Genomic DNA, 24257 nt, shown 5'->3' with positions numbered 1-24257 from the left:
GCATATATAAGAGAGCAGTGAGCTCTCGGAAGACACGTCATCCAATCAAACATCAGCTGGAAAATAATTGCACCCGTGCAACTGGGAGAGGATCCCCAAGCAAAGAAAAATCAAGTGAATTAAATCTAGAGTAATGATGATCATTTTGAAAAGTGAATAAAGAAATAGATGTTTTGTAATTAAAACTTAAATGACTGAGTGACTTAAACATGTTTACATTGATATCAACATCAAAAGAAAGTAAGGAGATGGAGAGGAGTAAGGAGAATGCATGGACACAACATAAGAAAAGAGGTTTGAGCGTGAAGGAGTTTTGCAGGTCATGTGAGACCGCTGCATTAAAGGTGCATATGTTTCTTTTAAACAAAGCTATGTGTGCAAACCAAAATGCATGTGTGCATCCTTGGGATCTAACAAACATGTGTTGAGTGCATCGCCTTCCTCATAAAACTTTCACAGCAGCTGCTATTATTTTGAAAAAATATTTTAGATCATTCATTGTTTACATCTGTGTTTGCTAGCTTTGTAGTTTTCTTCACTGCCTTTGTTGGTGCATCACTATGCTTTTTCATGCAACCAGTGGAATAGTGTTAAACCGGTGGCAGGAATTGCGTTACGTACGAGCACATGCATGTCCTCATGGATAATACAGGGAAAACAGGCCCACTTGTAAAAAGAAATATCTCTGTAGTGCCACTAGTGGGGGAAAAAAAGAAATGCAATGCCCCATGATGTAGTTTCTTACGGTTTAGTCTCGCTTTTCCAGACCTTCCTTCTCAGCTCTACGGAGGAGGGTCTGGCTAGTCCACACACATTCTGAGATGGGAGAAAAACATGCTCTGGTTTATTGATATTTCTTTAATCCAATCACAATCGTCATGGTGCCTCTGCAAAATAGCCTCGGAAAGGAACTTGTTTCGGTGGAACGTGTACGTTTTAGTCGTGCAACAGAAAACTCCGATTGGACAGATAGTCTAGCTAGCTGTCTGGATTTACCCTGCAGAGATCTGAGGAGCAGTTAACCATAGTCCTCATAAATCCACCGGAGTTTAGAATGCCAACACAAACAAAACGGAAGGTAACGGAAATCCGGGTGAAAAGAGCGTGGTCCGGCGGAATTTCCGGCAGCACCGGAGCAAGCCTGGAAGTGGAACGTCGTGGAAATAGACTACTTCTAGGCTAATGTTTGAAGTGCCTCTAGTGGACAGAATTCATAACAACAACCACATGCTGATATTGCCATTGGCGATGCATATGTGCAAAACTTAAAACAAAATGATATAATCAACTCAAAGTTTGTGCTAAGATCATTGGTCAATCTGTTGCACAATCCTTTCAAACAACCCACAAGAAGAGCATGCTCAGACTCGCTAACAGCATCTCTTCTGACTCCATGCATAAATTATGAATACCTAGGCCTGTCACGACAACAAATTTTGCTGGGCGATAAATTGTCCCAGAAATGATTGCGATAAACGATAATATTGTCGTTCTGAGACCATTTTCATCTAATATAGTGATAATGGCATAATAATGCAGGTACACCTTTTCAAAGATCAATACACTTTTATTTCTAAAGAATATTTAACACTGGAACTGGAAGACATTTTAAATATCCACAATATGTCTTTGATCTCCTTTAGTATGTCGTCTTTCACGCTTTCTCTCTCATGCTGTACAGTTGTGGAATTGGGCGACACACACACACACACACACACACACACACACACACACACACACACACACGCACACACGCCAGCCACCATGTCACTTCTGTTTACTGATAGCTAGCGTTTACCTCAGGCTAATTCATTAGCTAGTAAGTGGCGATTTTTGACAAGCAGGTAACGGAGTCTCAGTTCACCATCCAGGGAGCCTCTTTGACACACTGACAGCTGTAGGCTTGTACCAGTTAATGTTCTGTGCATTGTCGGACAAATGCAGCCACTTTCCTGAAACCGCTTGCGAGACTGACAAGTACAAAGCAGCCCGTGGCGTTTATCCGAGCCTGTCTCCACCGCCTCCACTTGCAGTTTGTCAACTGTGTGGTTTGGAATGAAAGGGAGAAAACAGGACGCAGAGTAACACGGCGGATATCACTCATACTTCTTTTTTTGACGGCGCCTTAACTGCAAAGTGCTGCGGGAAACCCTGCTCCAACGCTCAACCCAACTAGCGTTCTCTGTCTGTCTCTCTCTCTCTCTCCGCCAAGAGTCCCGCCTCCCTAGACAAAGACCATGTGACTGACAAGAGGGTTCACTCCTCATTACGCTAAGGAACCGAGAGTGGTCATCCAGTCTCATGCAAATGGAAATTATCACGGCCGGAAAAATTATCGAGCTCATTTTTTTTATTGTGCGATTAATTGATTTATTGACTAGCGCGACAGGCCTATGAATACCAACTTTTGCCTTCTAACAGGCGATTTAGAGTCCCTTCACTTAGACACAACAGGCTCAGGAACTCTTTCATACATCAGTCTATCCTGTTGCTAAACCAAAATCGGTGTGCTGCCAATTCAGATCTGGATCTGAGGATATCAGGAAACATGTTTTGTTGTCAGGGCTGTTGATGTGTTTTCATCTTTTGTACTATATGTGTAATTGTTGTCCAACTTTGCTTGTACTTTTCTTTTTATTGAGCGGAGCTGCTCAGGAACACAAAATAAATTTCAGTGTAAACTGATAATTAAGTTTTATCGTATAAGTCTTAATAGTATAGTAAATATTATTAGGCTGAATTTGAGCATTAAATATAATTCCAATATTAGCAATAATAATGAATGAAGTTTGAATGATATTATAGAGGAAGATGGACAACTCTAGTGTTTATGTGGGTGTATTCTCATGTAACTGCAAAACCCTGACGATAAGGATTCTACAGTGGGGTAGGATTCCTACATATATTACAGTAATTTCAGTATTCTTGCATAGATTAAATCATTTATGAACCAATTCTTTAAGTAATCCATTATTACACTGTATTTTATTTTTGAGAAATAAAAGTTCTTGACTTTACACAAAGAGGTTTTGATATTAATGTATAGGTGTGGGCTTCCATAGAAAACGGTATGGCTCTGACTGTTCTTTCCATTTCCATCCTTAGGTGGCCTGGGCTGAGCAGCAGGTAGTAAAACCAAGAGTAAAGAGGTATGTCCAAAGTGACCCAAGCTTCATTCATTTCAATGACCCTAAGTGGTCCAACATGTGGTACATTGTAAGTAAAGTGCACTGAATCATCATTCATCCTGCCATTTCCATTTTGGCGAGACAAATTAAGAAGTTTGGTGCTTGTCTATACATTTTCTTTTCAGCACTGCAATGATAAGAGCAGCCGTTGCCGCTCAGAGATGAACATTCTGGCAGCCTGGCAGAGGGGCTACACCGGCAAGAACGTGGTGGTCACCATATTGGATGACGGCATCGAGAGGAACCACCCTGATCTGGCTCAGAACTATGTATGTGTTATCTATCCAACCATCTCCAAATATGGACACAGTTCAAAATCGAAATACGTGCTGTGGATTTCATTTTCACATGCCCTAAGTTTGTAACCCATGTTTTGCTCCAATCCATCCCTCCAATACCTCACAACAAGAACTGAGATAAAAACTTCAGTAACTGTAAGCTGTTTTCTCTGTCTCAGCCATAGACTGTAAAAATAATGGACAAAGCTTCCGGGTCCGAAAAGTGAAGCCAATGTTGAAGTGCCTAAAACCTGCATTCTATCTCATTTCCAGCAGGGGGCAACTCCACTGGCGCCAAAAAGAAGTCTGTTTCTAAACATTTTCAAGTCTTCTTCAAAACAGCATCATTTTTAAAATTATGGTCCTTTTTATTTTAAAATAGACGATAAAGCAGGGTATGGTTTAGGGGAAGGGCTACACACCGACCTGTCATTCAGGACAGAAGCTTAGCAATGCTAACCATGGCACTGTGGACATTAAAATAGACCTGAACTTGTTTTTGTCTTAAAACTTTGACCCTCTCACTGTGTGTTTTCACTTCATCAAAGTAAACTGGAACATTTTGGTCGCCTAAAAATGTCTTGTTCAGCGTTCTGCCAACCGAGCTTGCTAGCTACCTCTAGCGTTAGCTGGTTAGCTGGGAAAGTCTGCCTATTTTCTGTACTGCCATAAAAAGTACATAGTACATTCATCTGCGTTTAGCCACCAGTAAATCTCCACTCAATGAATCGCTTCAGAAATGTAGAAAATCTGCAACTTTCCCTCTTAAGCGTTTAGCGCAGCGCCATTGCAACCATAAACAACACTGGCTTTGCTGCGTCATCTTCCACAGCTCCACCTTCTGGTCAAAATTAGTAACGTCAGGTTTCAAAAAACCAAGATGGTGACGTCCAAACTCGACGCTTCAAAAGGGCAGTCCACAAACCAATGGGTGACATCACTGAAGCTATGTCCATTATTTTTAGTCTATTGTCTCAGCCTCACCTATTTGTTGCCATTTCTTCTGTTGTCCTGTATCACTTCTGTAGGACCATCTAGCAAGTTATGATGTCAATGGGAATGACCATGACCCTACACCACGTTATGACTCCCACAATGAAAACATGTAAGAATGAATACCACCCATGCCTCATTCACATTCAAATTAAATCTATTATGCAGTTCCACCATCTACGTCCTTTAATCATGTCTCTCTCATTTTGATATAAGGCCAATTGCCCACCATACAGCAGCGTAGTGTCAGATAGGTTCCAGGCTCATTTTCAGAATATTTAGAAATACTAAGTGCCTCAGGGGGCTTCAAACACAGTCATTGTTGGATTGTCCAACAGCATTTGAAACCCCTTTTGTGACAGCAGAATCAGGGGGGCTGTATCCAACAGTTTTTGTAACTTTCATGCCCACTTCACGCAGTGATTGTTCAGCTGTGTGAAGGTGAGAAAGTTATCGTTTGCATTCTTCACACAACTACTTCTTTCACTTTTTGTGTGATGGGATAAAGCTTTCAAATATTTTTTGACTTTTACTTTTTAAAGTTCCCCCATGTGAGGTAGATAGTTGTGCCTTCATTTCAGTGCTGCAGATAACTGCACCTACTTTTGGGTTGGATTCAGTCTGTTAGTATTCAAGGCCCATCCAATGGGCCTATGCCCAACCTACATTATAATGCCTACACCTTTGATGTTCAAATCCTCCTCTTTTTCTATTTCCAGCAGATCTAACATAGGCTTTGAGAGCAAAAGCAACTTAAAATATCAACAGTAAATGCCAGGTTTTGATGTCATCCCAAGGAATCAAAGACTTCTTTCTAGACCATGTACTAATGATCATACAAGAGGAAATCCATCATAGAAGAAGCAAGAGTAGACTCCGTAGCGTGTTTGTGCCTGTGATCTCACTCTTGGTGTGATCACATTTCTCATGTGAATGATATATAAAATACAATTTGGTGTGGTTTATAAAATAAGCCTTCTCACCACTCTTTCAAGTTAATTAATTTCAGATATGCTTCCTAGAAATGTTTACAGTAATCTGCCTTTGAATTTGTCAGGCTTTTGTGTTTGCTCTCTTTTTACTGCTCTCTGTAGACATGGAACTCGGTGTGCAGGACAAGTTGCAGCAGTGGCCAATAACTCCCATTGTGCCGTTGGGATTGCCTATAATGCTCGCATTGGAGGTAGAGTTCTCTGTCCTTTTTCTCAACACCTGAGCCACATCAGCAATGTGGTCTGTTGATCCATCCCTTTGTTCCAGACAGAAGTATCTCAGCAACTACTGGATGAATTGCTATGAAACGTGCAGATATTCATGGTCCCCACAGGATGGATCACAATTACTCTGTTGATCCCGACTTTTGATTTAGCGTCACATCAGAAGTTTCACTTATCCACTGACATATATTTAAATCTTCTGCATTGATTGGCAGTGTATTTTAGACATTAATGATAACAAATTATGAATCCTAATGACTTTGTTGATCCTACTATTAATCAGGTCAAACTTTAAATCATTGTTGTTGTATTGCAGGGTGCAGTTGGTCTGTTTTTAATATAGTCTTTTTCAATGCTTTCTAAAGCAAATCATACAAAGATGCAATTTATACTTTATTGTAAGTGGTGTTTCACCACCAAGAATCAAACCTCAGGTGTCTGCAGGGGTGGGCAAGAACTGATATTCTGAAATGAGTGTTGTAAACAGCATTTTACGGTGTGAGCTAGACCCAGTGGTGCTAATTAAAAAATATGTACAGTTTAAACCAGTGATTCTGTGAATCCAGTGAATGATGAGTACCCCAACCAGGGGTACTTATACCCCATTGGGTACTTCTGCAGTTGGGTACGTGAAAAGATTGTAGAGTAGCTCAACTAATTAAAAATTAGTTCAATTCAAAATGAAATTATCATTTGTTTGGAAGAATATAGCCACATATTCACATTAAGTTAACTGTGACACCTGAACACTACATGTTGCACTGAACTAGTTAGTAAGCCAGCACGGAAGTTTAGCTAAATTAATAAATGAATGGTAGAAATAACTAGCCAAAAGTAATGACTAAACAGTTAAAAGGATTAGGGAAAAGTAATGGAGCACTTAAAATAGCTAAAAGTTCAAAAAGTTAGCTAACGATTGAAATAGTTGGCTAACGGTTGAAATAGTTGGCTAACGGTTGGAATAGTTAGCTAAAACGGATGGATAAATGGTTGAAACTTTCAGATTCTCTCCAAGTAGTAGTAGCCTAGGAGGTTAGTAGTAGTTAAAATTGACAGTTCAATTGCATAAAATACTAAACAATATCCACTTTTATATAATGAAAGTGTTATATATTTGAACATACAGTGCATTGGGAATCGATGAAGGGGTACGTGAGTTCATCTGACAGGGCTGTGGGGGGACCTCAGACCAAAAAGGTTGGAAACCACTGGTTTAAACTGCAAAGTATCCTATTTTATGAGTTACCTTACTGTGTAAAATCAAGTATAACTACAGCTATCAGATAAAGTATCAGACAAAGATAGCGGAGTAAAAAGACATTTTCTGTATGAGACTCTTTTGCTCCAAGCTGCAAGAAATTATTGTTATTTTGTGTAGATATGTGTAGCTGCTTGTATCTCTTTATTTATATACTGATTCACTGTGTAATCTAATGAATATGCAAGGAAGTGAATTGGGACTGATGCCGTCTGTGACACAGGGATTCGGATGCTGGATGGCGATGTGACTGATTTGGTAGAGGCCATGTCCCTGGGAATTCGACCGGACTACATTGACATCTACAGTGCCAGCTGGGGCCCAAAAGACGATGGCAAGACGGTGGATGGCCCAGGGCCGCTAACTAAACAGGCTTTTGAACAAGGCATCAACAAGGTTTGAACAGTCGCAAAGAAAAAACAGAATGTCTCTGAGCAGACTTATGATTGGTGTTTGAGTGGAATCACAGAAATACATCACTGTGTTTCACACAGGGCCGCAAAGGCTTGGGGTCCATTTTTGTCTGGGCGTCAGGTAACGGGGGTCGCCAGGGTGATCACTGCTCATGTGATGGTTACACCAGCAGTATCTACACCATCTCCATCTCTAGCACCACAGAGAACGGAAACAAGCCCTGGTACCTGGAGGTGTGCAGCTCCATCATAGCCACAACTTACAGCAGTGGAGAGTTTAACGAGAGGAAGATTGTAAGTACTGCGTTAATTTCAATTCCAGTTCCAGTGGTGATTGTTGTGTGTGTGTGTGTGTGTGTGTGTGTGTGTGTGTGTGTGTGTGTGTGTGTGTGTGTGTGTGTGTGTGTGTGTGTGTGTGTGTGTGAATTATATGTCGTATTTGCTGCCCACCAGGGGTGCCAGTGGAACGGACTGGAGGGAACTGTGCATTATAGGGTGTTTGGGGTGAAGGTGTCTATGTTTACTGTATGTGTATGTATATTTGTGAGGCCCTTTACAGACTGTGAAAACAAATATCCCCAGTGGACAATAAAGACTATCTATCTATCTTCATCAACTGTAGCTCAGACAGTTAGACACATTCATAATTCATGTGACAATTCCAAACAAATTGGTTACCCCCGTAGCATATAACTGTTGAATGTCTGTAAGCTGCTAACATTGAAATTTGAAAATTGATTGAAACTTTCTGGTACAGGATATAAAATCCTCTACTCCAGACTCAAGACAAGACAAGCGAGTCTCTTGCTGTTTCTTGAACTTGTGTGATGGTTTCCTGAATATCTTCTTCTCTCCAGCTAGACTTTTTCGTTGCTGTCTTCATGTAAATCACCCTTCTTGCTCCACCAAAACAAATTCCTTCCTGAAACTATTTTGTAGAGCCACCATAGCTGCGTCTGGAGCTTTGTGACACTTGTGATTGGTTTACAGTTTTTTCCAACTGCTTACACACGTTTTCAAAACTATGTCTCCTTTTTTCAAAACTCTACACACAATTCCTAAAACTGCACACACAAAATGCAAAATGCCTCACATCTCCTTCAAAATGAAACACTGCATTCAAAATGAAGCATTTGCATCATCATTCAGGAATCACCAGTCCTAAGCTACGCTTCATCTCTTCTCCGGGCCATGTCAGGCCACAATACTTCGTCCACATCACAAGATACGTTTTCTCTTGCCAAACATTGAGGGAAGTATCTCCTTGCATGGCCTATCCAACCTTGGACAGAGGCAACCTCTATGTCCCCACATGCTTCCTCCATTGCCTGGCGAAGCGCCATGCGGGCATAGGGTTGGCGATCATAGACTTTCCAGCACCAGGCTGAGAAGAATTCCTCTATGGGATTTAGAAAAGGTGAATATGGGGGTAGCTACATAACTACAAATTGTGGATGGGTGGCAAACCAGTTTTGGACCAGAACAGCCCGGTGAAAACTAACATTGTCCCATATAACCACAAATATAGCAGGCTCCTGATCTGGATCAGGGACAAGTATTGTGTAAATTGCATCCAGAAAAGTGAGCATATGGCCAGTGTTGTACGGACCCAGTGTGGCATTGTGATGGAGGACCCCGTTTTGGGTGATGGCAGCACACATAGTTATATTACCCCCACACTGTCCAGGGACATTGGTAAGTGCCCTCTGTCCTATTACATTTCTTCCGCGGCGCCTGGATTTGGTGAGGTTGAAGCCAACCTCATCCACATAAATAAATTCATGGCATCCATCTCCAATACTCTCTGTAACAGACAAAGGGATATACAGATCAGTAAATATGGTATGTCTAAAGTACTGCAAGTAGTGTTGCATACATACCTCTACAAAGTCATGTCGCAGATTATTGACTCTGTCAAAGTTTCTCTCAAATGGCACCTTGTACAGTTGTTTCATCGTCACTAGGTGCTGTTGGAGGATGCGTTGTATGGTCGACAGGCTTACAGTATTGATATTGTTACAGTTTTTTCCAACTGCTTACACACGTTTTCCAAACTATGTCTCCTTTTTTTAAAACTCTACACACAATTCCCAAAACTGCACACACAAAATGCAAAATGCCTCACATCTCCTTCAAAATACCATAAACACATCTCAAAATGAAGCATTTGCATCAAATGGCAAACACTTTTTTCATAATAGTACATTTTTGGATATACCATGTACACGCTGTTGTTCTAAATCTAAAGCTCTTTTGTCTTTCATAGGCTTATATTTACATTTACAATGTTCTAGGGAGAAAGTAATCTGCTGAGAGGGGTTGAAAAGTGCACTGTAAACAACAATGTAACGTTACAGTAAAACAGAAAATATTTATCAGACAAAACATCACGTTTGTAAGAGTAGCGCAGTGTTGTATACAGTAGCATGAAACAAGAAGGTCAAACTTTATTATCCCACAAAGGGAAATTCATGTGGTCATTCATTATGCGAAGAGAATAACAATACTACAAAAAGACAAAGACAATCCGACATCTGACATTTACGATACGAAAAGAAAAAGACTAATATTATCAGGTAGCTAAAAATGTAAAAAAATAATAACTAGGAGTGGTTATCAAAAAAATTGAGATCTACCATCCAGTTAAAGTGCCAGTGCGGGATTAAAGTGCCTGCAATGTGCTTGGTCATTATACAGTCTGATCGCTGTAGGCACAAATGATTTATTGTACCTTTCTGTTCTAATTCTCTGTTCTAATTCTACCAGTTGACCTATTGCTTCTCATATATTTATGGTGAAGAGGGTGAGTAGGGTCATTAAGGATTTGGTCAGTCTTTTTTTTACAGTTTTTTCCTATTGTTTACACACTTTTTGCAGAATTTGGCTCATTACATCAAAACTCTACCCAGCCAATCAGACATAGCACTTGGAGATTAACAACTCACATCTATGCCAAAATGAAACACTGCAATCAAAACGTAACACTCCTTTCTAAAAATGAAATTCTTGCAACAAAATCATACACACAAGCACCGTTTGAACCGTCATATCACCAGCAACACACTGATGGGCTTTATAGAAAACACTGCAGTCTTTGGGTTGCTATTTTTATCAGACTCAGTCTTCTGTAAAACTCAAAAGTAGAATTTCTGCAGTAATCAAACAAGATTTTTTACAAAAAAACAAACATTCTTACAGAAATAAAGAAAAATAGAATCACAAGTCATCAAATTTAGCAACAAAACAAAAGTAAAAAAAACTATTACTGGATACTGTAAACCGCTATTGGGAAAAAAAAAAAAAGTACTTGTTTTGTGTGTGTGTGTGTGTGTGTGTGTGTGTGTTTGTGTTTGTGTGTCTGTGTGTGCGTGCGCGCGCGTGTGTGTGTGTGTGTGTGTGTGTGTGTGGTGGGGATCTGGCCACAAGACCTCGTCAACATCACAGGCGATGTCTCTTCCACATCCGACTCCTCTCTCTCTCTCTTTGTCCTCTTCTTACTCTGACTCTCATTGCCTCCATGCTTGCAAAGCTCTCAAAATAGCTTACCTGAGGCCTATTTGTAGTGCTAAGGCTAAAACCGATTGGTGTTCTGATTTCTGTGCAAGTGTTTTCAGGTCTGTATGTAAGTGCCTACAATTGCCAGATGAGTTTTGCATTTTGAACAGAGTTTTCCCAATGACAACAGGAGATTTCGTTTTTGAACAAAGTGTCTAATGTAAGAAAACGTGTGTAGTGTTTCGCAATAAGTGTGTTAAAGAATTGCAAACAAAGTGCAAATTTGACAGTGTGTTAAAGCTATGGTTACACTGTGTTTAAAGAATGCTACAAGAAGTTTAGGTATTGAGGCTTTGGTCTAAGCATTCGTTTTTAGTGTGTAAGCAATGGACAAAAACTGTAAGATAAGCTCGTTGTACAGCTGAGCTGCCGACACCTGGTCAATCAATGATCCTACTGGCCATCTTGATCATTCGCTGCAATCTCTTTTGGTCCTTAACATGCACGTTACCAAACACACAGATAAGGCCAAAAGACAGAACACACTGGAGGATACTTTTATAAAACATTACAAGGATGTGTCTGTCTAATCTAAAAGTGTTTAGTTTCCTAAGGAAAAGCATTGCATTTTCTTCTTGTGGTGCCCCTGTGTTTATAGTTTTTAAGGATGATATACATGAGTTAAATCTGACTTGCTGACTGCGGTCCGTCAAGAAGTTATAAATCCATGAGATCAATTGGGGATTTACTCCCAAATGCAGCAATTTTCTCACCAGCAGGTGGTGTTGGATTGTGTTAAAAGCGCTGCTGAAGTCAATGAACACAATCTTGACCAGGCTCTTAGCATGCTCAAGGTGCTCATGAGTGCTGTTAATCAAAGATAACAGCGCATCCTCAACACCTCTCTCCGCCCGATAAGCGAATTGATTTTGGTCTAAAAGAGGTGAAACCTCATGGAGAATTTGTTTTAAAATTATTTTTTCAACAAACATTTCATAACTGTAGATGTAAGGGCAACAGGGCGCAGATCATTGAGTTCCTTAGGTCTGTTGTTTTTAGGCACAGGCACTATTAGGGATTTTTTCCATAAACTGGGAACAACACCAGTATCTAGTGACAGCTGAAACAACCTATGGAAGGGCTGTGCCAGCTGATCAGCACACACCTTTAATGTCCGACAGATGATTCCATCAGGTCCACAAGTTTTACGGGGATTTACACGTCTAAAATAAGATTTGACATCATCCATAGATATGTCAATATCCACACCCTTCATGTCTCTTACTGCTGTGATGGCCTCATTCTGTTCTGCTTTAAAGTCATATGTGTCAAATCTACAATAAAAATCATTTAATTGATTTGCCATGTTAAAGTCATTCTCTGCTACCATAAAGTGCTTCTTGGGCTTGTATCCTGTAAAAGATTGGACTCCCTGCCAGGCTCTCCTAACATCATTTTTGAAAAAGTATTCTAACTTATGTTTGTATGCTGCTTTGCAGTCATTGATCTTGCTTTTAATCCTTTTCTCTTTACTTCCTCCTGATTTAAACAGATGTTTTTTTTCTCATTAAGGAGTTGCTTTAACTCTGGAGTGACCCAGGGCTTGTTATTTGGAAACATCTTAATAGTCTTTCGGGGGATGATTGTTGTCCTCACAGAATTGTACATACCGCGAAATAGCGAACGCTGCGTCATTGACGTTGTCAGTCCCGTCAGTAACTACATTCCAGTCTGTGCACTCCAGGCAGTCCTGAAGAGCCTCAGTCGCAGCAGCAGACCAGCATTTGACCGCCACCTTTTTCGCTTTCTCACGCCGTAGTTGGGACACATAGGAAGGCATCAGCTTAATCATATTATGGTCCGAATTCCCTAAACCAGGCAAAGCCTTAGAATAAAAGGCGTCCTGGATGTTTCCATAGCAATGGTCTAGGCAAGCTTCATTACGCGTAGAACAGGTGACATATTGTTGGTACGTAGGTAAATGTTCCTTTAGACTGCATACATTGAAGTCACCCATCACAAAATTGGCTGTGTCGGGGGCCTCCTCCTCCGCTTTAGCTACAAGTTCCTGAATCGTAGCGGCAGCGGCTGATGTGTCGGCGGAGGGCGAGGTAGAAAACAAAACTACAAACATATGTAAACCAAAGGTCTCATTTTTAGAATAAAGAATGTGTGTGTTGTGTGTGTTTGTGCGTGCTTGTGTGTCGTGGCGGGGGGGGGGTTGTATGCACAAAGTCTGATTGATTTGTAATGCTGAAATTGTCATTAGATAGTTGCATGCAGTTTGGACACCATTGTAAAGCTACTCAAGATGGGCTTCTCTCATGGTCAATCCGTGGTTGATCACATGATGAATAAGTGTGGCCCTGATCTCATCAGAGATGGCTCTCTCTATTATTCAAGATATGCTCTCTTATCTCTCGAATCCTAATTGCATTGTTGGCCAGAACCATATTTATAATTGCAGTCTCTTGTACATCTGTAAACAAGCGTCCTCGTCCTCCATGATGTCTTCGCCTTTCCACTCTGTAGAGAATGCAGTGCAGTAAATGGATGGCATAGAGTTACAAATGTTTATGAATACTATGCAGTCATATGTATGTGCTGTCATTAGATAGTTGCATACCTGTTCTCATTTCTGAAGGTTTGAATTATGGACGCCACTGTAAATCGACTCAAGTTGGGCTGGACTCTCAGTCCAGCCTCTCTCACGGTCAAACCGTGGTTGATCACATGATCAACAAGTGTTGCCCTGATCTCATCAGAGATGGCTCTCCTTCCTTCTCTTCTTTGCCCTCGTCCTCTTCTTCCTCCTCCTCCTACTCCTCCTCCTCCTCTTCCAACTCTTCGTCTTTGAATTTGTCCTCGTCGTCGTCCCCTGCCTCTCCCTCCTACTCCCCTTGCTCTCTGTCTATTGTCGGCATCCATCGTTCAAAACAGGTAATCTGACCTTTGACCTATTTATAGGCCTATACTAAAGCAGTGATTGTGATTGATTAGTGATCAGTTAAGCAATTAGTGTTTCCACATGTGAGGAGTGTTGGTGCGTTCATGCCACCTCGGAATGACAGGGACCGCCCCCGTGATTACATTGTTTTTCCAACTACCAGCGTTCACATGTCGGGATGCGTGTTCTTCTTCTTCTGTTATATTGGCGTTTGGCATAACAACTTGTTGCATGACTGCCGCCAACTGTTGGCCGTAGCCTAGAGCATCAGGTGTATGAAAACCTAGTGAAAACATGGAGGCCACAATGATTTGCTGCTGTTTTCTTATGCGAGCATACAAACAGTCAGGTGTTTGTGTTATCTGCAGGACAACGAACGGGAAAGGACACGGATAAGGTGGTTTTTATACATAGGCCTATTTATGAATAATTGACATTGAACATGTTACGTCTGTGTATGTTTCTCAGCAGAGGCGTTTGTCCACAATAAATAAGTTTATTGTCATTGAAAAATGTTCAGTGAACCGAAGTCGCCTCCATCAAACGTCAGTTGTCAACAACGCGTTAGCAAAATCTGGCCCGAGTTTCCCACCTCTGATTCCCACAGGAAGGGACGTGAATGATGACGTTTTCACTCGGAAAAAAAACGTTTTTCCGATGTCCATGAACGCACGGTGTGTGTGTGTGCGCCCTGGTAAATAAGTGTAGCATTTTGATTGGTTGTGTTTAGAAAAGGAAAAAGCAAGTCACTTCCTGTTAGATTTTTGCGTCTTAGGTAGAGAATTGTGTGTAATGTTTTGAAAAAAGTGTTTTATGCAATTGAAAACTGAGTGAAAGGCTGAGAAATAGCTTATGGTTTTGGAGATTTGCTGTGTAGTTTTGCACTTTGAGTGAGAGGTTTCAAAAATCGTGGGACATGAAAAGATTTTGTGTGTAAGCAGTTGGAAAAAACTGTAAAGAAAGAACAGACCCAGAGTGTTTTTTTTTTCTCCTATCCCAGAATGTATGTGTGGTTTAGCCAGACCTTACTCCACAGTGCTGTGGAGACAGACCTGGCAATGCGAAACAATTACTTCAGTATCTCATTATTATGAGAACAGCTCTCTTGCCAACCACAGTGTTGAGATTTGTGGTGAGTCATGTACTCCGAAAGTATGAAGCCAGCGTGTACAAAGATTGTGTGTGTGTGTGTGTGTGTGTGTGTGTGTGTGTGTGTGTGTGTGTGTGTGTGTGTGTGTGTGTGTGTGTGTGTGTGTGTGTCTGTGTTAGTGAATAAAAGAATAAGAGAAAGATGACCAAGTGAAGAGACATAATGATTTATGTTCACAACACACACACACACACACAAAAGGTTGTAGTTGTGCTGCTGTTAACAACAAACTGTGAGAATCTGTCTGTCTTGGCTCTGGCTGCAAGCCATCTCTCTATGAGAAAAAATACATGCATCCGGCGGAATTTCCTGCAGCACCGGAGCAATCCCGGAAGTGGAACGCGAGGGATATAGACTAGTGTAAAACCAACCAGAGTGACGAGAGAACCAGCTCCTCAGTGCAGCGTGTAAGGTGGAGGCCAGCCAAACAGCATAGTTAGTCAGCTTGTGGAGCAATGGCCGTTCTAAGGGGGGGGGGAGGGGGAGTCAGTGCCCCTGTAATATTAGACCAGGCCCCTCTCTGGCCCGACCTCTGTTTAAAAGTTATAGTGAAGTTATTGGTATCATATGAAAAAAACATTCAGCTTTTCTATTCAGATACCTTTATCACAGTTGGGGCAATGGCATCCAGAACATTTGTGTTTTTAAAACTGAAATTATCTACAAGATCATTGACTGAGACCCAAGACAGAGCAGGTTTGGAAGAGAAAGTCTGAACAAGCAATTCAATGTTTCTTCAGTGATATGCCGTTTTGTGATTACCTCTGTTTGAATGCATCTATAGGCTGATCAGCATGCTGTCAAATTAAGGGCTCTCAGTAAACATCAATACATTAACAATACTTTGTAGAAGGAAATTCATACAAAATCAGATCTTTAAACAATTACATTCAATTAAATTGTATTTAGTGTCAAATCACAACAGGAGTTATCTCAGGACACCTTACAGATAGAGTAGGTCTAGACCACTCTCTATAATTTACAAAGACCCATCAATTTCCCACAGGGGTGAGGAAAAACTTCCTTTTAGGGAGAAACCTTGGACAGACCCAGGCTCTAGGTGGGCGGCCATCTGCCGCTGTCTGTTTGGGACACAGAGACACTGATACAGATATACATGATATGATTCATAACAGTCATAGCAGTTGGTATGATGCGCCGTGGCACTTATAGTAACAATAAAGATAATCAAACTATGACTAGAAATAATAATAATAATAATAATAATAATAATAATAATAATAATAATAATAATAAACAGTGCATATAATGGGAACTATACTTTGTTTGTGCTGCGTTGCAGGTAACCACTGACCTGCGGCACCGCTGCACTGACGGTCATACTGGCACTTCTGTCTCTGCTCCCATTGTGGCCGGAATCATAGCTCTCGCTCTGGAGGCCAAGTCAGTCAAGTTTTCTGTTTACTGTCACAATCATCTCATTACCATGTTCTCTCCGTCACCATCTGTCTTCTGTCCTTCCTTAATGTCTGTTTAGGTCTTCTGCTGACATCTGAACTGTGCGTGCTGTGCCAAGACACTCTTATCTAGAAACTACAGCTAAAAATATCATTCCTCTGAGTTGATTACATTTTAGTTTCATTTTTTTGTTTGCAGGATGTTTCCCCGATTTCTCTGTGAACTTTCAGAGCTTCTGTCCTGATTGGTACTTCATGTTCCTTTTATCCTTAGACTTAATACTTAATAAACATTAAGTGTGAATGTTATTATGATGCTCAGACTCCTCTCAAGGGAAAATAATGTTGCCGTTATATTTTCCATTACCTGTGTGTGTGATGAAATGAACTGTGACTTCAGTTTCTGTGACTCTGGGGTCAAAGTTCAATTAAGTGGAGAGCAATTTTTCGACCATTCGACCGCAGCACTCTCTCTCCTTTAGTCCGTCTCTCAAGACCCCCCCCTACCCTGTCTGTGGCACTCAGCTCCAAGCTCATTGGTTCCTCAATGTAAATCTAAAAACGGCTCAGTAAAATGCTCAGTTGTTTCTTAAAACTGCAGCTCTCTGTGACACAGATGAATAAGATATATCAGGCTTTGGATACACACAATACTTGTTAGTGGTTTTCATGGGATTGGATAACAATAAGAAAAACATAAAATATCACCAATCCTTTTAGCTTTAGGTTGGCTTTTACACCTGAGCTGTTTTGGTCCATTATGTCCATGTTTGGGCTGGTGTGAAAGCTCATCCGAACTCTGGTGCGGATCAAAGAAACAAACTCAGGTCCTCTTGAAAACAGGGGTCTCAGTTCTCTTCCAAGTGAACTAGAGTTCGGTTCACTTCAGGTGAGAAAGCGATCCAGAAGCAGAGCATTTACTAGCCTGCAGTTTCAACTTTGAACACAATTTACAGACTTCTATATGATTTACGGGATGATAAAAAAAAAAAAATGCAACAATGTTGCAACCTAACCCCCGAATCGCACAGAGTCTACCCAACTATTAGGTGTGAAAGCGCTCTTACTTAACAATGAATGGTGTCTTGCCTCTTGTTGTATTTTTGTATCTCCATGTGTGAATGTACTGTAAAGGCTAAAGTTGACCTATGGAACAGTCTGCCAAAAACACGGGGCATTTCTTCAAACTAAAGAAGTTGAATTGACTTGTCATAACAATGAAATAAAGCTAAAGCTCATGAGTGGCTCTGTCTGGCCAGTGGAGATGAACAGTGTCTTTGGTTTCTGCAGCCTTCTGCTGACATGGAGGGATGTGCAACATCTTCTGGTGAAGACATCCAGACCAGTCCACCTGAAAGCTGATGACTGGAAGACCAATGCTGCAGGATTCAGAGGCACACTGCATTCTACTTCTTATACTTGCACAGTACATTGACTGTTTTATACTCAAAACATTTGACAAAACTGTAGCCTCGGACTAAGATAATTCTATAAGGCCTCAGCATAATCTTTCCTTACGTTGTCTTTTCTCCCAGTCAGCCATTTGTATGGCTTTGGCCTGGTGGATGCAGAGGCCATGGTGCTGGAGGCCATGAAGTGGAGGACTGTTCCTGCTCAGCACACCTGCAGTCACACGCCCGAGCGACGCACCAGGTGAGGGAAACTGCAGACAGGTAGCTGACCGCAAACCTGCTGCAGAAATGAAACTGCAATTCTTACAGTTATCATATAATTGCATAATGCTTATACTGACGGCTGTCCCAGGCACATCCATGCTGCCCGACATCTGAACTGCAGCATTAGCACTTCTGGGTGCTCAGAAGAGCCTGAGCAGCATGTGGCTTACCTGGAGCATGTGGTGGTCAAGGTCCTGATTGTCCACCCACGGCGAGGGGACCTGGAGATCAACCTGATCTCTCCGTCTGGGACCAGGTCACAGCTACTGGCCAACAGGTGAGAGCTACACTCTGCACACCCCTCAACTTCATCTGCAGAGGTTCTCACAGTTTTCACTATGTTCTGCCGTTCCTGTTGAAACTAGTTCACAGTGAGGTCTGTGAATCTAAATATAAATCGAGGAATCTCTGTGCGTGCGTGTGTGTGTGTGTGTGTGTGTGTGTGTGTGTGTGTGTGTGTGTCCGCATGAGCAGTACAGCAGCGGGGGCTGGGAGTTGCTACATCCCTACAAGGCTCATTGATTGCGGTTCACCGGCTAGCCAAAAAGTGATCATCCGCCAAAAACTGATTGCTGTCTACCCTACATGCAAATGATGAAAATAATCGTACACAAGCACATAAAGATGGACGCCCCGGCTCTTGGGCTCTCCAGCACGTTATTTTGTTGCCGGCAGTTGCGCAAATTTCTCTGGCCGTTCTGCACGCTGTAGCGGCTTCGTCAGCAGCTTCCACCGCCCAGGCCACATCGCTCCCAGGATGTGTGACGGCGATTTATTATCATCACTCCACAATCTCTGAGCATGGTGTGTGGTTGCAGGTCATGATGAGGCATGTTCCAAATAGACTCTGTAATCACCTAAATACTACTAACAACAACAACAACAATGAAACAGTAAAGATTCTAAATCTTTAAATCTGGAAAGCATTCTTCAAATAAAAAGGCTTTTCATATTCATATCACACAAACACACACACACACACACACACACACACACACACACAGCTGTGGGGCTTTGTGTGTGTGAGAGACAAGCACATATCCCTCTATTTTGTCTTTTCTTTCTGCCCAGCTTTCCCTTGTGGGACCTTCATCCTCTTTGTTGATATTCACAGAGCAATATTTGTTGCCAGTACTCTTCATAATATGCCTGGGGAAGCCACTAAGTCATCAGTATTCACTGTTCTGGGAGTGCAGTGATAAATCAGTGGAGGTCTCTTTAAAGTCTCAACAAGTTTGAAGCCTGAAGCACTATATAAACATAATGAATTATTATTATTATCAAGTTGAAAACAAAGTGAAACAAACAGAAAGCAAAGTCTGTGATAAATGGTCAGAAAAAGGCTGTGTATTATGTATTCATTATTCTACTTCATTATTCTACTATATTATGTATTAATATTATTATTATTATTAAGTATAGCCGATGCACTAGCAGCTCTGTGAGGTTTAGCTTTGAGCTAAATGCTAACGGGGTTGCCATCTCTCAAACTTTTGGCATGCTGCGCCAATATACTATACATTATCAAGCAGCTGCCAGTGCATTCTGTGCAATTTCATATCATATTCTGATTTGATTCCTGGGTGCGTAAATGTGGGAAGGCACAGTCACAGAATTTTAGACAGGCTGTTTTAGGTCGCCAAAGCTCTAAACCGGCCAAAGATTTCATCACATGTAAATACAACAGTGCAAAGGGCCCTTAAGGGGTAATTTAAACCATTAACATAGAGCTTTTATCTTCTCAACTTTGAAAAAACCCGCACACTGCTCTTGCTGCAGCATCACCATTTAGGAAAAACTGGGCACTCTTGAGGAAGGTCCAGAGGGACCGGAACAGTAGTTTTTCTTTTTATAAATGGTGATGCTGCATCAAGAGCAGTGTGTGGGATTTTCCTTTTTTCCAAGTTTGTGATATATTTCCAACACACATGCACAATAGAATTGTTGGATGTGCGAATTTTTCTGTCAAAACATCTTCTTAACTTCACCTTGCTCGCGTTTCATTTCCCCTCACCGTTATGCTCACAGGTTGTTTGACAGTTCCAATGAGGGCTTCAGGAACTGGGCGTTCATGAGTGTTCATTTCTGGGGTGAGAGGGCAGAGGGCACATGGACTCTGGAAATTGTTGACTCACCATCAAAGCTTCGCAACCCCGAGGTGCTGGGTGAGGTCCAACAGCACAATCAGCACACTCAGGCATTAGATGTCCCATTACAGTTAATGTTGGTGTCCTTATCCAGAGCAACCTCAAATTATTATTGTTACTTGGCACAGGCAATCTGAAAGAATGGACACTGGTCCTTCATGGCACATCTCAGAACCCTTACCAGCCCAGCAGTGCTCAGCACTCTGGTTCAAGGATGGTGGAGATCCCAGCCTTGGAGGAGATCCTGGAGGAGCCCGAGCTGGAGGAGGAAGACGAGTACGATGGTGAGAGATTTAAAGAAGTCACATTTCGATACCCATTTGATTACATAGACTTGAGCGGTTGCACGGTTACATTCGGTCTCGTACAGTAGCCTGGTGTTTCCCATCGTGACAACCTACCTACCATGCAGCCTGCAACATTCACTTCTCTAACATTTAACTTAACATAACTACCAAGATAACATGACGTGTATTTGTATGTAATGTACTTACCCATCGATAATGTGTGAATTGCCATGAACACAATCTTCTAAGAAGCACTAGAAACAAGGCTTTGTTAAGAACTCAAACTTGCCGAGAACCAAGACACCTCTTGATTACATTAGACTCAGTCCGAGCAGTTGCACGGTTACATTCGGTCTTGTTCAGTAGTCTGGTGCGCGGTCTCCAATCTACAACTCTTCAACAACTCTTTCGGTCCAATCGTGCTGCTCGAGGTAGCCCATTTCCTGATTGATTCTACCACCACTCCAGTGGAGGCGCTAATGAGGTAAAAAACAGGAGTGAGTGGGTTCATTGACGTATGGCACTCGATTCTCCCGGTTCAGTGACACGACTTGGGTTAATTAACCGGCTCTTTGGTCAGTTCATCAACACTATTGCACTTGTTGCAGCTGTAAACTGACTGCAGCGGAGTATACAGCGGGCCTTTGTACTGTTAGAAATCACTAATAAAGGCTTCTACACAACCGGACTTGTCCCAGCAGTAATGTGACTCGAAATTGGGGAGAAATTACCAGCATTGGCCACCAGGATTAGAGCTATCTGGCGTTAGCATGCAGCTACCTAATAGTTAGCAATATGCTAACGTTAGATTGTAATGGAACAAAGCAGCACTTTCTACCTTCTGAACCAAACACTACCCAACTAGACACGTTTCAGCAGTAAAGCCAGCCAAAATCGTATTGTAATGTATTGTAATCTGTATTTCTCAGTATGGCTATGTTTACAAAATGGTGTAGTCCAGCGACATTCGCACGCAGAAGCTTGAGTCACTGCGTTTATGTCATTGCTGAGAAAAGAAAACGGCAGCGTTCTGCTTTGGAGAAGAAGGGAACATAAGAATTACAAGATAATTACCTCTTCTGAAGAGACATGTTTTTTTAATCCTCCGTGTCCTCGTTGATTTGATGGGATAAACGTTACTAGCAACAGTATGGAGGATGGGGTGGGGGTGGTTGTCATTACTTAGAAAGAGGAGACAGAAACTACGTACTATAGCTTTAAAAAAATTACCTTCTGTCTTAAGATGTCTAAAACCAGTGATAGAATGTTGATCATAATCAATGTTGTGTTCATTAGGGCCATGCCACAGTGAGTGTGGAGACCAGGGCTGTGACGGACCAGATAGTGACCACTGCCTCAACTGTGTCCACTTCAGCTCAGGCAGCTTGAAAAGTGGCAGGTAAGAGTTTAGCAGGGGGGCCTATGTGTCTAATTTGGGGGCTTGTGGGTTTCGCATGTTAATTTTTGGAGAGTATTATATTTTGGTTCCAGAGGTTCTTAAGAGTAAAAAAAAAACATCTCCATTTTTTCTTGAAGGTTTTAGTGAACTTAATCAAAGGTCAAATTCAGAAAAGGTCAAATTCTGTGTTTTGTCCATAAACCTCACATTTCTGGTATTATAGCATAGGGTTTGGTGCCAAAAAGCAAAGATATTCTCCAAGGTAGAGTGCAAAAGTGGACCACATAAACAATACAACATTATAAAACATTTTTAAGCTGATGATTGATCTCTTTAGCAAGAAATTGTGCCTAAAATGCTCAAAATTATCCGCTAAATACTTCAATATCAATACTATCAAATCATGCCTATTAGTGTGCTTGAGTGTAGGCCTAGCCTGCTCTGCCAATTCTTGTCTACACCCATTCAGAGCACAAAGTGCAGAGATCTCTGTTAAATTAAGTTTAATAGACATTGATGATAGCTGTTATCAGTTTTGCTTTCTTAGACATAGTGCTCTGCTCTTCATGGTTGGTGATATTAGTGACCTTCTAGCCTTCTACATTTGAGCAATCACACTTTCATAGTAGGGATGTAATGATTACCGGTGAAACGGTAAACCACGGTAAAAATGTTGAAGATAACAATTACCGTTTTCATTTAACCAAACCAAGAAGGTAAGTGTTATAGATGGAATGGCAGTAGTACAGGAAATGGGAAAACCACCATGGATCACAATGTGTGCTCAATTGACTGAAAACTTCATAGCCATACTGGACAGAAAAACCAAAGAGCATAGTGAGATCCATGTAGTGTTTGATCGCTATGATCTCCCATCTTCACTGAAGATGGCCACACGGGAGAGACGGCAAGGTGGCGAGCGACCAACTGCTTACCAAAGGGTTTCATTGTCACTTCAAGGCAAGATGTCCTCTCAAACGGTATGGATGTGCGCCATTTCCACAGCTCACAAGAAGAGGCTGATACAAGGATAATTCTGCACAGACTGGATGCTGTACGAAGAGGGGCAACAAAACTCTACATAGAGTCCCCTGATACTGATGTGTTTATTCTTGTAATTCGACGGTACAATCAGCTATATGCAAAGACACCTACTTCATCACTGGTGTTGTTAACAAGAAATGGATGATCTTGCTGGAACCAGTAGTTAATGCTCTTGGTGAGCAAAAAGCTGCAGCGTTACCAGGGTTCCATGCTTTCTCTGGATGTGATCAAACAGGCCAATTTGCTGGTAAGGGAAAGCTGACCTGTTGGCAAGCACTAAATAGGTGCCCTTCGGAGGTCTGGTCTGCATTTGCTGTTCTAGGAACTACAGAAAAGCTGAGTCCTGACACTGAGAGAAACATTGAAGCATTTGTTTGCCAGCACTATGATGAGCCTGGTACTACTCTGACAGACCTCAGTGAGGTCAGGTGGAGGCTATTCACAAAAAAACAGCTAGAAGCTCACGAGGAGCCTTACAGGAAGCCATAGCTCATGCAAATTTCCAGGCAATAGTCTGGAATCAAGATGATGTACCTCACCCACAGCTGCCACCACCAACAGAGCATGGATGGGAGGCCGATGGAGATCAACCGGTGCCAGTAACAACACAAGATCTCCCTGCTCCAGCCACCATAACAAATTTAATCAAATGTGGCAAATTGCATGTCACACTGTTCTTGCAGGTCTCAGAATATGAACTGTTCTGAGATGTGCCTGTATGGAGCAGATTAAGAAGTTTGTGGAAATGTCAGCCAGGGAAATCTGGAGGGGATTGATGATGAAGAAGATGGAGATGATTTGCTTTAAAGTAGTTGTGGATAACAGAACTGTTTCATAGGCATCAACACTAGCGTTTTTCTGATAATTGTGGTTGTTGTTATTGTTGCTGTTTGTAAATGAATACTTGGATATTGTTGATGCAAAGATTAAAAAAACTGGAAGATTCAAGGCCAGAAATTAAATCACCTGAAATGTATTATTATTATTATTTGTACTTTAAAAATTCAATGTAATGTTCCATGTTAAGCCTTGTGTGACAAAATACATTTAAAAAGGATATTCTGTATTCTGAAAATTCTGTATAATAATAATAAATACAATCATACTGTTGAAAATAACTGTTTTTATTCAACATAGCCAGTGATTGAGGCGACATTTATGCTGTTAATTACAGTGAAATATACATTTCAGAAAAATAGGGTTGTAACAGGTAAAAAAACATAATTTTTCTCTATGTTCAATGACCCCTGAAGACAGTCCAACCACTCTCCAAAAATTAACATTTCAAACCCACAAAAAACACATAGGCCCCCTTACTAGTTGATAGAAAGAAGTAAAACCAGAAAA

General features: G+C 41.3%; 1 protein-coding gene across 1 annotated transcript in view; it reads left to right on the top strand.

The window, feature by feature from the left end:
• pcsk6 (proprotein convertase subtilisin/kexin type 6) overlaps positions 1 to 24257 on the top strand; it is a 36484-nt gene that overhangs the window by 5071 nt on the left and 7156 nt on the right. The window contains exons 3-15 of the mRNA XM_078253389.1: positions 3106 to 3216; positions 3314 to 3457; positions 4495 to 4571; positions 5554 to 5642; positions 7158 to 7330; positions 7429 to 7641; positions 16243 to 16343; positions 17648 to 17751; positions 17893 to 18010; positions 18122 to 18310; positions 20062 to 20198; positions 20309 to 20464; positions 21764 to 21866. Of these exons, the coding sequence (XP_078109515.1) occupies positions 3106 to 3216; positions 3314 to 3457; positions 4495 to 4571; positions 5554 to 5642; positions 7158 to 7330; positions 7429 to 7641; positions 16243 to 16343; positions 17648 to 17751; positions 17893 to 18010; positions 18122 to 18310; positions 20062 to 20198; positions 20309 to 20464; positions 21764 to 21866 (1715 nt within the window). The remainder of the gene's footprint in view (positions 1 to 3105; positions 3217 to 3313; positions 3458 to 4494; positions 4572 to 5553; positions 5643 to 7157; positions 7331 to 7428; positions 7642 to 16242; positions 16344 to 17647; positions 17752 to 17892; positions 18011 to 18121; positions 18311 to 20061; positions 20199 to 20308; positions 20465 to 21763; positions 21867 to 24257) is intronic.

The sequence above is a fragment of the Sander vitreus genome, chromosome 1 (assembly GCF_031162955.1).
Source record: "Sander vitreus isolate 19-12246 chromosome 1, sanVit1, whole genome shotgun sequence".
In the NCBI taxonomy this organism is placed as follows: domain Eukaryota; kingdom Metazoa; phylum Chordata; class Actinopteri; order Perciformes; family Percidae; genus Sander; species Sander vitreus.
The sequence above is the reverse complement of the archived record's forward strand: the minus strand, read 5'-3'. Positions and strand labels throughout refer to the sequence as shown.